Source organism: Aptenodytes forsteri, unplaced genomic scaffold, assembly GCF_000699145.1.
Source record: "Aptenodytes forsteri isolate BGI_AS27 unplaced genomic scaffold, ASM69914v1 Scaffold154, whole genome shotgun sequence".
Taxonomy (NCBI): domain Eukaryota; kingdom Metazoa; phylum Chordata; class Aves; order Sphenisciformes; family Spheniscidae; genus Aptenodytes; species Aptenodytes forsteri.
In genome coordinates this window covers 545,362-560,814 of record NW_008794083.1, presented here as the reverse complement: position 1 = coordinate 560,814, position 15,453 = coordinate 545,362, and the positions used below count along the sequence as shown (strand labels likewise).

Sequence of the window (15,453 nt, the reverse complement as noted above, 5' to 3'; positions counted from 1 at the left end):
TTCGAACTGTTTTGTCAGTCAGGCTACCACTGTTTTCCTTAGAGAAGCTGCCAAAGCAGTGGGAACAGGGTTGGCACAGTAAGGAGGTAGGCTTTATGCTGAAGGCTCAGTCCTTCAGACCTGGGTCCAACCTGCATCCAGTCAGGCGGATTTTCTTTTGTAAGACCTGAACAAACAAAAACCTTCCGTTTAAATAGCTTTAAATTAAGCAGAAACAAGAATGATTTGCCTGGGTTGTTTCAAGTTCTTCATTGCTCTAAACTACTTCCTTTCAGCCTTCCCAGAAGCTACTTCAGCTGAACAGGCTGTGATGGAGGGTCCTTAAAGACAGTGTTCACAGTTTTGAAAGAGCAGCAAACAGCAGCACTCGGAACGTTTAAGAAATGACTGATGAGACTTTATGGTGCTTAGGAGAGAAAATATCTGAGTATTCATATGTAAATCTCAGATATTCACCAGAATGTTGCCTTTTAAGTGCTGCCATATTTTTCTTTGCAAGTGCATATAGAGTAAGTAGCTGGAGCTAATGTTCCCTCTAGAGACTCAGAAATTTGTTTTAATGTGAAACAAAAATGTCAGAGTACTAAAGCTCTCAGGCTTTTTCTTCCTTTGCAAGGAAAGTCCTCAAGGGAACACGGATAGAAAAATTCATTCTGAAGAGATTAACAAAATCCAATTAACCTGGTAAAACCATTAGCAAATTTGGTAATCAGAATGTTGTCCTTTTTTGTTTGCTTAATTCTAGCATTAATAGCTTAATGTGATAAATGTTTAACACAGAAAAGCCCTCTTTTTTTTGTCACACACAAACATAGATAAGTTCATGCATTTAGAAGACTTTTGTTTAAATTGAAGACCCTCTGAAAGAAGTTCACCACATAGTTGCTCATGAATCAAATTTGATCAACATCACCTCGTTTGGATATAGAAAGCCAATGTTTTTGTATTTTAGTATGTTGTGTGTATATATACACACTATGTACATCGGTAAATATAAATATAACTGTGTATTCATATCTCTGCATGTGTACATATTTTTTTTCATATGTATATGTGTATGCATGCACACACACGTACTCATCAGATCTATTCTTAAGTTTCTGGCAGGTCAGATAAATTAGAATCACTCACCACTGAGTAGGAAAATCATCGGTAAATATAAATATAACTGTGTATTCATATCTCTGCATGTGTACATATTTTTTTTCATATGTATATGTGTATGCATGCACACACACGTACTCATCAGATCTATTCTTAAGTTTCTGGCAGGTCAGATAAATTAGAATCACTCACCACTGAAAGTAGGAAAATTGAAGCGGTGTTCTCCATTTACTTTCCCACAAATGGTAAGTTTCACACTTGGACAAACCTACAAACTCCAGATATTATTTATCCAAACCTTTCAAGCTTCACATAGAATTTAAGGTGGAAAAAACCCCAAAACAATCCACTAACAAACCCCCAAACAGCTACTTCTTTCTGAAGCTAACACTGTAAATAGAAACTATAAAAGCAATGTCCTGCCTGTGCCTCAAGTCTGGATCTAAAGGAGTCATTGTAGGGCAGAAGAGACTGCACTTGTTTTTCAAGACTCTCTCTACTACTGTGATGGGTCAAATGTCATTGTTCCTAATGTAGAAAAGATTTGGCAACTGGTAAAACCTAAGGTAACTAGTGACAGGCTGGTCTCTAATGGGACTGTTGCTGGCTAGCAGAGCCTGTCCTTGCATCCCCGAGAAGCTTTCTACCAGCCATACCCAACAAACCCCAACCCCATCTGTCCCCCTCTAAGTTGCCCCAAGCCACATCCACACTCTTTTCTGTGGAGAGAGGTAAGTGCCATTTTTGTAGCAATTATGATTTTCCATCACATTGGTGATCAAGGTCATGAGAACCTGGTTATGGTCAAGGGGGGGAAGTATCACTAGATGCCTAAGCGCATTTAACACTTTGATGCAGCTGAAAGGGATCGCCACGAAGTTTGCCATTGTTTTAGGCAGCTGAATTGACTCAGCGATACTCAGAGGCATGAATTACAAGAATGGACAGCTGGGTGCTGGTTTAAGGACTCCCATCATACAGGGCATCCTGTGTCTCTTACCACAGCCATCTCTCAGGCCATGAGGAAAACAGTGAAGGACCCTATGGACACACTGGCAGAGCAGGCAGCCATCCTTGGTCTACTCCCCATGCCTCACCGTGCCACAGAATCTGTGATGTTATGAAATAACAGCAATAATAAAAAAAGCCTAGGAAGTGGAATTACATGTCTTGAAAGTAAGCTTGTTACTATTTCTGGGAAAAAATTCCACTCCACATTTTGCTCACCCAATACGTTTATCACGTTCACAGTGTTTACCAGTAAAATACTTTGGACATATGCAGAAAGTCCCCAGGAAACAGATTCCTTCATTTTGGCAGCAGTTCCTGTTCAGCCCATGGGCTACAGTCAGAAATAAGAAGTTGTTGCAGGAAATTTGCTGAGCAATTAAGGCACCTACTTTAGCTGCAGACATCCGGGCCACCAGTTTAAGCCTGATGCCTTTAAAATTTGCTTTGTTTGCCTATTGCAAAGACTCTGCACAGTTATCCTGACCTGTTAGGAGATTCAAAAGGTCAAAGACTAAATTAAGCAGCATCCTCATAAGTTCCAATTACTCTTTCAGTAACAGATACAATTGCCTTCAGGCTTTTGTTTTTGTTTCTGTGCTTAATCAGAGATTAAAGTTTGTGGAGGCACTCAGTTGAGGACCTGACCTTTCATATGTTCTTTAAAAACATAGCGAGTTATTTTCTTTGATCCAGTTTTCTGGCTACGAAGTCTGGAAAAGACATGCAAACCCTGGTGTCCAAACAGGCAACTACAACTCTCAATTAGACTATTTCTGGGCTAGACGGGTCTGGATTCTTAATAAAAGGGAGTGGGTAGGAAGGTGGCACCAAGAAGAAAACTCTCTTTACTAGTGTGTATTTTCAGAGATGTTTTGGAAGACATTTCTGGATAACGAAGGGAGGGAAGTGTCATATGTATCTAGTGAACAGGCACTGCACATACAGCTGCAGCTGAAGCTGGTAACACACCTCTTACATCAAGTATAAAAGTGTCAGTTCTTTATACCCTCCATGGGAGCTGGGGGGAAATGTTAGGAAACATAAAAGGAAATAGCTCTCTCTGAATCAGGGCAATAGCTTTCAGCATGGATCTCTTCGTATTCCCATGGCAAATAAAGTGCTTCAACTTTGTTAATAGCACTGAGAGCAGGTGAAGGGAGGCAGCTCTATTACTGCCATTTTCTTTTTTCCTCTAGAAATTTAGAATTAAAAATTTGGAATTTTAAAAATTCTCTTCTCCCCAAGTGAGGGGAGGTGATAACCAGTGCTGCTGATACATATCCCAAGGCACTGACCGGGGGGGTCTGAGATTGGCCTTCTGGGCCAATGAAACACAGGGAGTTGTTCTTTACGTGCTGGCTTCTTGAGCTTGAAACTGCCCTCACATCTCAAAATCGGGAGCATGAGGCGAAACGTGTTTTTCTGATCACATACTATCCAGTGTTTAACTGGCGTACAACCTGAAGTTGTTGCATCACCTCTGAAGGGGGGAGGATTTGGCACAAGCTTCTGAACTTACCTCTACATATGCTTCCTTTTTTCTAAAGGAAATCATCAGTCCTTTATAGCTTTCTGCACCAATTAACAAAAGTAATGAAATGATGATGCGTCACTTCCCATTTCTCCATAGGACCAACATATTTCAAGTATTTCGATGGATATTTTAGCAGGCATTTGTGATGTCTTCAGGAGCCCAGAAGAGTGCATTTGTGTTCATGAAAGGGCCTGCTAACTGTGTTGCCGATGGCTGCCTGCATACTTACCAGGCCTCACAGCTTCGAGGACTCCCTGCTATTTGCTAAAGAAACCGCACTGTGATGTAAAGGTCCTTTGCACGAAGTCTGCATGTTTTCATTAACATGTAGGGCTTTTGTTTGTCTGTTTGTTTTTAACTAATATAGATATCAGTATGTACCAACACCTTTTGTGCATTTGATTGTGCATTTAAAAGATGGTAACATAAAGTATCCTCTGAAAAGCAGACTATTATGTGACCTTCATGCCCTTTTTCCCCCTCTAGAAATATCTTCACAGCGGACACGAAAATCGATTATATCCTCGTGTGATGAACAACTTACCATGTGATAACCCAATGAAAGTTAAGACATCAGAAGGGTTTCTTCTTTTCCTCTTGGAAATGAGATTATTAATTTCCTTAAAAGAGTTTAAAGACGTGCTCTGATTTTCCTGGCTTGGGAAGTTGTTACAGTTTTCCCCTTCGCACCCATTAAACATATAAATTAAAAAAAGGACAGTGACTTTCTTGGGAACAACTAAAACACAGAATTAACATATGACACTACTTAGAAAAATTGACAGCATAAAATTATTTCTTATAAAAGTAATGAGCATAAAAGCTGTAATTTTAGAAAGTGATAGAGAAGCTGATGTGTCTTTTATATCCTATATTAGCTATTTCTCTCTCTGCTTCACAGTTCAATCCAGTGTTATTACATGGGTTCAGGAGGTGGTGGAATGGTAAAATAAAAAACACTGGAATGTTTGAAATGTTAATTTTGTTATTTACATGAAGAGTAACAAGGGATCAGGGCACATACTGTGCGTCCTGAACAGGCAACAGATAGACCCTATAACCAGATCCTGCTCACTCTGAAACTCCATGTGGATGTCCTGCATCCTTCATCATGCAACAGAGCCTGGCTCACTGAAGAAGCCAAAGAGAGCAACACTGCAGAAAATCCTAAACCTACAAACATAAGGGTAATGTCACTCATAAGAGTAACCCCATTCATACATGAAGAGGTCTGAAAGCTGAGACTGTAAGACAGTAGTTATTTTAATGCTAGTTATTTACAGGAGGGGGAGGGAACAGTCTTTAGTATTTTCTTTGCTTGATAGAACCGCCATCTATTAAAAAAAACCTCAAGAAATAAAGGTTGTGTCTTGCCAGTTTCAAACTGGAGCACTTGTAAAGGTAGTGACATACTTAAAAGAAATCTGCAATGCAAAGATAAAGATACGTGAATAATGCATGCACAAAAAACTTACTAAATTATAGCATGAAGTTAGTGAAATGTAATAATAACTATAATTTTGGAATGTATAAGGGGACGGGAAGTAAGCCATCGTCCAGGTACAACACAAGTTCTATGGGAGAAGCGATGCCACCCAGTTTTAAGTAACTACTAGAAAAAGAAGTGTGAAAGGTACAAAATACAAGAATTTACTAAACAAAATTGATAGATTTTTTTTCTTCTGTAAGCAGTAGCAGCATTTTAAAGACTGCACTTTTATTATTAAAAAATATATATTTTCTTACCTAAAAAGCTTCACATTTTTTCTCTCTGGTCTGCCTGTATTTCACTCCTTTCTTTGCACATGAAATTCCTCTGCTATAACTTTACACTGCTAGGTACACAAAAGGAATTATTTTGACAGGGAAGTTTTGGTGAAATATAGAACTGAAAGTAAAGCCAATCCTGTGCTTATCATCCAAGAAAAAATTGGTGTACTTCACTCTCTGAGCTTTAAGTGTACTCCCTGCAGCAAGTCATTTACAGATGATCAACACCTTTCTATTCTCTCCTCCCATTTCCCTACTTGACCCCTCTTCATTAACCCAGCAATTTGCAATGGCATTGGGTAGTGGATTAATCACAGGACCTGCTCTAAAGTGCTCTCTGGGGGCAACAGAACTAAAGATAAATTCAACTTCCTACGTGAAGGCCTCTTTTTCTTTTTTCTCTTTTTTGTTTTCTCTTGTCTTAAAAAGTAATATTGCCATGACTCAGGTCTGATTAATGATATAAATATAGAGCTATATGGTCAACATACCATAATCCCTAGAATAAATCAGGAATTGATCTGAAAAGTAATATTTTAAACTTGATTCCATTTTAATAAATTATATTTTATATATAGCTTTTTGGTTTATAGTATATTTTTTATGCTACATACAGGATTTTAAAAATTGGTTTATTTTAGCTTTACAATATCAAGGTCTCAATGTTACTGTCCTGGGAGGTGAGAAAAGGAACTTTGAACGTAGGCTGTTGTGACCCAATCTAAACCAAAAATACATTATGTGCCAGAATTTGCCTTGCTTTAACTAAACAAAAGCCACTAAACTGGTGCAAGTCTGAGTGGAAACAGTTGCAATGAAACCTGTTACCCTCCCGGACATTTGCACGCCTCAAAGAGCATGTCTTTCATATATCAATTTGCAGTAATGTCAAATCTCTGCCTTTTTGAAATAACTGGTTGACCTCACCACACAACTTTCTTCAAACACCCGAGTTAGGCCTGAGCCTTTCAGCTTCACTTGGTTTGCATTCTGTTTCTTGGTATTGCTTTCACTTTCTGGCTTCACTTTTCCAAAGCTTGCTCTGCACTCACAAACAGACCAATCACTGAATTTCTACTAAATGAAGACCATGCGACTGTGTGGTACCAGGAGTTTAGATTAACAGTAGATTGACATGCCAGGAAGAAGGCACGTGGGCTTACGTACAGGAAATACTTTTCAGGTTTATTTGCTGACTCTTAAAATTTGATCAGAGATGGAGCCAGTGTAACAGTCCTGTTGCTTGTTTGGTTTTGCCCTTGGAGTTCAATCGGGGAAAAAGTGCCTATTTAAGAGGCATAATGAGCAAGGAGTAGCTTTGCTCTATTGGACTAATCTCCCAGGGCAATTCACTGCTCCTCTAATGATTTACTCCCCAAAACTGATGCTATCTCTTCCCACCATACTGACCGCATACACACATACAAACGACTTTGAAACAATTACCATCCTCAGCATCCTGGGACTATTTAAGGAGAATGAGACTTGCAAATTGAAGTGGTGGTCATTTCTATCAACTTTGATTTAGGTTAATGATTGTAAATAATAATTAGTAGTTGATATTTGAACACCTTGTCATTGAAAGCTCCCCAGTGATTACAGCACATCTAGGTCATTTAGATGAACAGTTCCACTCATTCCAAGGCAAATGACCAGGATTTGTGGCTGAAATCTAGGGCCTTAAGCATGGCTTAAACTTTTGCATGCCTTGAATAATCCCACTGGAAGTGATTCAGTGCACTCTATCACATTTGTCTTGTGTGAATTACTGTTTCACTATTTCACCTCTCGAGATGAAAATTCTGGCAGCACACGATAGGTGAATAATTTTAAAACCTAACATTTCCTTTTTGATTCTTTACAACATCTATCTATTTTTAAAATTATATTTAAAATTAGGATAAATATGCAGTTGCTGTGGTGAGCCCTGAGGAGTCTAGGATTACCACAGGAATACTGAGTGCGAAATGAGCTTGCTTAGTTACCAACCATTACTAGGCAGTTCAAAGTCCTTGCTACACTATTTGAATCAAAGCCTATTTATTTTCTCTACTACTCTGTCATTTCTTTAAAGTCTGATTTTTGCTAAGGTTTATTAGTAGGAAATGTATTTTGACTGAACATTTTCTTAGAAATCTTAATGTAAAATCAGCTTATTGAGGATTGTGTTGAAATACTAACCACTGTTTTATACTTTTTTTTAATAAACAAAAAGTAGCAGTAAACTTCAGAGATAAACTCGGTTTTGATGCTTTCTTGTTAAAATAAAAATAACGATTTCCTGCTTTCTCTTTTGTTTTCTTTTTGTTTTTTTTCTGCAAGTCAAAATTGAAAGTCAGTGCTTTTGGGTAAGTGCAATAAAATTTAGCAGCTTTTTAAAACCTAATGGCTCTTGGAGCAGGAGTGTGTCTATGTGCCTTTTGTTTTCTTTTTGTTTTTTTTCTGCAAGTCAAAATTGAAAGTCAGCGCTTTTGGGTAAGTGCAATAAAATTTAGCAGCTTTTTAAAACCTAATGGCTCTTGGAGCAAGTGTGTCTATGTGCCAGGGTGGAAGGGGGCGAAATAGCAAGGCGGTTAACACAAAGACTGTTCAAGTTTGTCATTTGGATCTTACAGGAGTGTGTCTATGTGCCAGGGTGGAAGGGGGCGAAATAGCAAGGCGGTTAACACAAAGACTGTTCAAGTTTGTCATTGTTGGATCTTATCATCATGTTGCCCTTTGCCTGACTCTGTGAAACCGGTGTCGTTTCTCAGAAGCACAGATTAAATCTTAAGAACATTATAACATAATAGTAAACTCATTAATTTTTTTTTTCAGTTCTATCAATATAAATTACAGATTTCCTTACTTGCTTACTTCTTGCATGATTTTTGCAGTTTCTCTCCTGTTGGTGTGTATTTATGCTGAGAGTATGATCAAATTCAGTATTCCTATAACACAGTAGTGATTGAAACCCCTTAGCTGCATTCTAACCATAACTTAGTATGAGTAAGGTGAGTAAAGCTGGTAAATTACACCTCTTCCAAAGGCATCATCCAGAAAGTGCTAACGTTCCCTTACCTGTGTGTTGTTTCATATCTCTGTGGTTCAGTTCCACATTTATAAAACACAGATGAAAATATTCCCTTCATCAGAAAAGCGTTATGAGCCTATATTCATTCATAAATGTGATGAGTTACATAAAGATGTTCATAAACATATTGCTGAGAAAGTAGTGTTATAAATGGCTTCACGATAATGGGCCTGCCTATCTAATGGTTAAAACCATTTTCAAAACAGTTACTAAGATTATGGTTTTCATCTTTTTGATACACATATTATACCAGGAAAATGCAGCTGTCTGAATCTTGTAAAGATGATGCATAACTCTCTTCTCCATGAGCTCATAGAAATTTTACCCTGGGTCACTGTTGTCAAATATCAGTTCCATATTCTACATTTGGCTAGAGATAATTTACAGACTCACCTGCACATTTTGTGCAGCCCAGTGGCACCATTATGTAGGCATTTCTGCATGTGTTTTTTGAAGGAAATGAAGGCTTCTAGGATGCTCGAGGCATTCAGGGTTAAAGAGCAGGAGAAGAGGGAATTTTAAGAAGTTGAAGTTGCCTAAATGCAGGTTCTTTGTGCAAGGTAAGTCCATGGTCAAGGTAAGCAAAACAAAACAAACAAACAAAAAATAGATGTTAAGTTTAAAATTGACAGGCAAAATTGTATATGAAAATTATGCTAATACTTTAAATATATCCTTACAATTCTTCCTGTTGTCAAAACTTGTAAGGGAACCGAAAAAGTCTCCCTTCAGTGGGGTTAATTAGGGAGAGATTCTCTGTGTGCATACTTAGGAATCTCACTTTTTTTCCAGGTTTGGTTCATACTGCAAATGTCTGTCGACGCTGCTCAGACATTGTGATTCTTTGAACCAACAGGATTTTCTTTGCGATGAGAACAAACAAGTCATCCCATGAAAAGAACTGGTATATTCAATCTGTACAAGGCCTCACTTTATAAAACTGAGCATGGGTGCTAACATGTTTTCTCCTTGGAGTATGTCTGTTTTAAATGCAGGTAAACCCTGCATGTTTTGTTACGGTGTATCACATTATCATAGTAGATGTGTCTTGATCTGTTATTGGCATTGTCCAGTAAGACAAATATAAATTGAAACTTACTAATTGGTGTTTAGAAAAATCCATTTCCCAGTCAAGTTCAAAATGAGAATATAATGCCCTGTTTTTCAAGAGCTGTCTATTTCAAGGAGAGGTCATGCATGGTACTGACACAAATAAAGTGAGAGTTAATTTCTTGTTAATGAGTTAAAGATGTCAAAAGGACAATAGCTTTAGGGCTCAATTATGTCTCTGCAGAAGCAGATGAGAGTAGAGAAGAGCACATCAGTTTAGTTTTTTTCCTACCCAGTCATGTTTTATCACAGAAATGTCAATGAGTTCCTCTTTTTAAAGTCCTTTGCGCTCACATGTGCTGTTTCTGAAATAAATCATTTGGTATTTGAAAGTGTAGATATAAGGACTTTTTTGAGTTGTTTTAACACAGATTATTTCTGTGATCTGTGTTACAATTTGACCCACAAACGTTTGTATTGGTAATCTGAAGGTGCATAGAGCTTTGACACAGGGCTAAGAACCAAGATATGGTGTTAACTTCATCCTGAAGTTGCACCGATCATCTTCAGGACAAGAATATTTCCCAAAGGAGTTTATTTGTTGAAAGATGCTGTTGAAGGATTCACAAAAGGTCCGGACACCACCCCACACTCTGCAGCTCCACACTTGGAGTGACCCCTCCCAGTACCTCTGTGCATAGCCTTTGTCACCCTAGAGCAGTGTCTTGTCTCACAAATCAACAGGGAGCCCAGGAGAAGGCAGAAGAGTATCCACATGTCTATTATAAGCCGCTGCCTTCACCTGTACATGTGAGGCTGACTGGGGGAAATGTGTAAATGCATCTCTCCAGGGTTGTAGGACGTGACATGCTGGCCATGCACAAAAATCTTCTACATAGTCTGAGTGAAAACAGTGTGGAGGAGAGCTTGCTAACAGCCAGCGTGAAAATGTTACAGAGGGAACTTTTTTCTCCAAGTGCTTTGTGCAATGTTACAGTACAACTATAATTGAGGTTTTCAGCTATTTCCTTCAGGGATTAATTATACACTGCTGTAAAAGAGATAGGTAAGAACATTCATCTGAATACTCACTGTTTAAACCTCAATGATGAACACGGTATCTCCACCATTGGCATAAAGGTTTATACCTATTTCCCTAGTATATCAGCTTCACCTTGTTTATACTTATGGCCTTCGCTTGCTCTCTCTTGTCTTGCCTGCTCTAGCGCCTCCAGCCCATGCACTGCATCCCTGCCCACATGTGTTCAGCAAATGGGTATTAATGGGTCTGACAATGAAATATATCTCTTGCCATTATGTTTAAAGAATAAGCAGACATAGAAAAAGATCTTAAAATAAATTAAAAAAAAAAAATTAAAAGTACCTTGGCCCCAAATATCACTAATGCACAGAAACTTTACAGCAGCTGAGATGCCATGAAAAACATTTCTCCAGTCAGTATCTTTACAAAGATTTTCAACTTGGAACAATAATCAAGGAACTCTGCTTATTAGTGCTGAAATTACTGATAATGGCCTGTATTTCCAGAACTGTGCAAGGAAAAACATTTTCTTTGGGACTGGTCATGCAGCCACTCTTTCTTTTGCTCCTCTTACCCATACTGAGGGCACATGATCTTGTTCTAGGCCAGTCTTATCTGTCTTCAGGCTTTTTCAGTGATTGGACAAGATGCCTGTAGATTTGGCTCTTTCTACTTTAAAATTTTCCAACATTGTCCCCAGAGACTTTGTATCTCCAGATACTCCCACACTACTCTCATGCCTTACCCAGGGCATGCAAAGACACCACCTCTGCCAAGCGAAGAAAACTTCCCTCCAATTGGCTGCAAACCGGCTCTCACATTAACAGAGAAACCAGGAGCTTAATCCCTGCCTCCTGTCCCCACCTCACAATAATTATTATGTCTTAAGGCCATCAGTACATGACAAGGGGCTAAGCCCTCTATAGTGCAGCTGCAGCCAGTTTGTACAACTTCGGCTCACAGGCAGAGAGTTGTCCTTGTCTCTGTTTCATTTAAGGAGAGATTTCATGAGTAGTGTTCTGCTGCAACATCTCCAGGTTGAGCCTGGTGTAAGTTTCCATTTGGCCTTTGTGACCTAGAAGTTCTTCTATTTCTGCAGGTCTTTCGGCTCTACATCACTACCCTTTCCTGTAAATCAGTTTTAGATGACAACATCCTGAAGCGGCATTTCCCAAGTCAGATTGGTCCAGATATATAGTTTGCCAAAATAAACATTAAATTTAAATCCCCTGCTCCTCCTCTTGTTCCATTAGTTGAGTCAGAGTAGCATCTGCATCCCTATGAAACAGCGGAGTCAAATCCAGCCACCTGCATCACTGCAAATACACGTGCCATCTGTTTCTTATTAAGAACTGTCAAATTCACATCATTCAGAATGGGGGTTTTGCTGCCAGAGAAGCTGTTCAGAAGTGGCACTGGAAAAATAATGAATGCCAAGAAGATAATCAGAGGAATGTGTTAGTTTTACTTCTCATATAATTTTTATAGTTTCTCGTAGATATGCTACAATCATGAGGAGAAAAATGGCAAGAGACAGCTTTCCCATCCTGAGACATCTGCCCATAGTACAAAGCAGTTAATATGAACAAAGGTAAAACTGCAGAGGCAAATGATTTACCAGGAAAACTGTATGGTAAGATAAGGTGTAGTGGATGCTGCTATGTTTAACCATTCTGTTCTTTCCTGTAAATGAGGAAAGTAAATTAATGTAATATTGCCATGGAGACATGGCCTTAGTGACACTGTCTTGGTATCAAACAGATTTGTAAATCATCATGCTGTCCCCACACAGTAGAAACATTCAGAAGCATAAAGGAGGAAGGACCCTCATAACCACCAAAAGACTGAGGCAGGGTGAACTTGACCTTGATAAGGAGTTCAGCTAAGTTACCGGTGCCTGACTTTCCTCCCAAATTCAGAAGGTCGTAGTTCAGAGACCTGCTGCAAAGTGGGAGTGTGTCAGTGACCCCTGATGAAGATCAGAAGAGAGGGACTGTAATTTGGTGAGGAGACCACAAGTAGTCGCCTGCTAAAACTGAACTAGGGAAATGGCTTGGAGTCCAGGAGGGAGACAACTGTACAGGGACTCGCAGAAAGAGCAACATTCATTGCCTTCCACAGAAATGGTGTAACAAGCTCAATGACTGAAACGCATGAATGAGCTACAATTACTCTTCTCTGTCTTGCTCTTGCACTAATCAGGATCATGTTCAGTTTAGCCAGTTCCTTTTCAATGTACATCAGAAAGTGGATGGAGGTGTAGCAGGTCCTCTTTCAGAGACTGACAGCCGGGGGTGGTGAAATTTGGGTTGTAATACTAGGAAGCTTCTAGTTATTAATTTGTGGTGTGCTTTACTAATTGCCTCCTAGAGTAAGTTCTGAGTCATGTTTAACATGGCAATTAATGAGGATTAGAGTCTTCTAAGGAGACAGATTATGTCAGAACATTATACTGTGTCATCATCCTTATTACTAAACTATCATGGGGAGTAGTACATTCATTATTTGATTAAAAGTTGCTGTTTACCCATTAATGAAAATCAACTGTTATAGGTGAACTGACAGCTTTTATGAAGAGGGGATAAAATGAAAGTGAGGAAAACAGCCACTGAAACCTGAAACACTACAGTCATAAATTGTTAATACTCATACTTTGTGATCTCAGCCTGGATCTCTCGAACAGCTTGAGCCTCTGTTTGGGCTTTTATCACATCACAATCAGCAGGGTTGTTCTTGGAAGGGAAGATGAGTAGGGTGGCTTCGTGCCTGTAAGGGATGTAAGGCTGCTGTGCCCCATTTCAAAATGAAGCTGTGAGACTTGTGGGAGATCCTGGAAGTCCCCTTCCATCAGCTTCCTAGGATATGTATTATACCGATGCGAAGATTTTGTATGCAACTTGTAGGTTCAGGAAAGCTGGTTTCCTTTCACATATTGCTTATATATACAAATGCTTAGCTTCATGCCAGTGAATTTGTTTTTTCACAACTGAGTTCAAATACCAGAAAACAGTTGAGTTTTTTTCACAGAGATGCAGTCAGGAATTTGCTGGGGCTGTGGAGAATCTGTATCTCCTCCTTGCTGGGAACATGCCCTAACTGCTAGGCAGAGTACCTCAGCTAATGAAATGGAAACAATATTTTTTATCCATTTGTTCTGTGTCCCTTCTGTACAAGCTAGTATCCTGTCTCTGCTATGTTCTCCAGGAGAGATGCTCTTCTTGGCACATGTGAGAAATATGCCAACTACACTGTCCCTGTCAGAGGCCTTGTTTGCTGCCTTGCCTATTTTCATGCATGAATGGGGTGTGAGTGAAGTGCCTACTGGTTCAGGCTGGGACAGCTCTGGGCAGTCCAGCAGCAGAGCTGTGGGCATGCGGGGGAACATTTAGGCTAAAATAGCAGAGGTTTTGGAAATAGCTCCTTTAGAGCTATGCAGATGCTGTGTTTTGATCTCACATGTCTTAACCTGGTGTTTTTGGTTCAGCATGCTAAGTCTCCTGAGTCTTTGGAAGAAAAAGATCAAATTAAATAAGAAACTGGTCCAAGATGAGTTTTAACATTTGATGTTCTGAAAGAAAAACTAGTAGCACCTTAGCTAAATCATTTTTCAAGCTCAGCTATGTGTTTTCTCATTCTTTCCGGGGTATGAAAGTAGAGAAACTTACATCAATATTACACTAGGAGGCAGTCTTTTGCTCCTGAAAGCCACTCTGTTCAGGTAAAGCAAAGTCTCTTTCAGGTCATTTGTACTGTGAAGTTGAGGAGCTTTATTTCCATTTTCTTGAAAAAATATTGCTCTTGAGCTGAAAGAAATTATAAAAGAAGAGATCAAGGTCATCATAATAATAAAAATAATTTGTGATGTTCATAACATGTGTAAAGAAGGATTATTTGGTTGAATATAATAGTCTCCGACCTGAGATGGCTACTTTCTTGAATAACCCATTTTAATGTGAGCATATGTTGGATGAATAAATGCTTTGTACAGAAGATGCCTGAAACTAAGAGCTTCTGTGCAAGCAGTTCCATAGACAGTCTTCAAAAAATTCAGCCTTGATCAATTTTTATAAAGGATTGTTGATCTCCATGTTGTATACATTCTGATTTTTTATTTTTAAGTTGCTTTGCCCAAAAATGCTGAAGGGGTTAGACTGCAAAACAACAATGGAGAAAGGGTGTTTCTCCCCCACCTAAGCATGGGAATGAAACATGGCTTTAAAGAGAACTGAAGAACTTGTCCAGGACAGGTTTGCTATTTGTGTGATTATGATAGAGAGTACTGTTTTCTGGAAAACAATGAATGGAGTAAATCATAGTACTGAGACATGTAGTTTATGAATGAGCCAAAGCCATACACACGAAAAGTTTGCAATATTTTGGCCAGTTTGGATGCATTTTGATTGTTTGGCAAACAGGCAGTGTTTCCTGGCAGATAGGGGGCTGGACTGGTGGACAGAGCTGGGATGATAACCAAGCTCCAGCACTGGCCAGTTATGTGCCCTAAAACACAACAGTTCCCCGCCTTATTTTCCCTATCAGTGAAGGAATGAGGTAATAAGTCTCATTTTTAAATGCTCTGAGACCTATTAATAAAAATCACTATCTAAATTTTAGGTGTATGTTACTGTTTAGTTAGGGGGCTGGACTGGTGGACAGAGCTGGGATGATAACCAAGCTCCAGCACTGGCCAGTTATGTGCCCTAAAACACAACAGTTCCCCGCCTTATTTTCCCTATCAGTGAAGGAATGAGGTAATAAGTCTCATTTTTAAATGCTCTGAGACCTATTAATAAAAATCACTATCTAAATTTTAGGTGTATGTTACTGTTTAGTGGTAGATTTTTTTTTTTTTTTTTTTTTTTCACTTTA

General features: G+C 39.0%; 1 protein-coding gene across 1 annotated transcript; it reads right to left on the bottom strand.

Moving 5' to 3' along the window:
- Positions 1–886: 886 nt before the first annotated feature.
- On the bottom strand, positions 887–2,519 carry LOC103893889 (cryptic protein-like). The gene is given in 3 exon segments (XM_009273183.1): positions 887–1,017; positions 2,105–2,214; positions 2,332–2,519. Coding segments are annotated over 3 exon segments (429 nt in total).
- Positions 2,520–15,453: the final 12,934 nt, after the last annotated feature.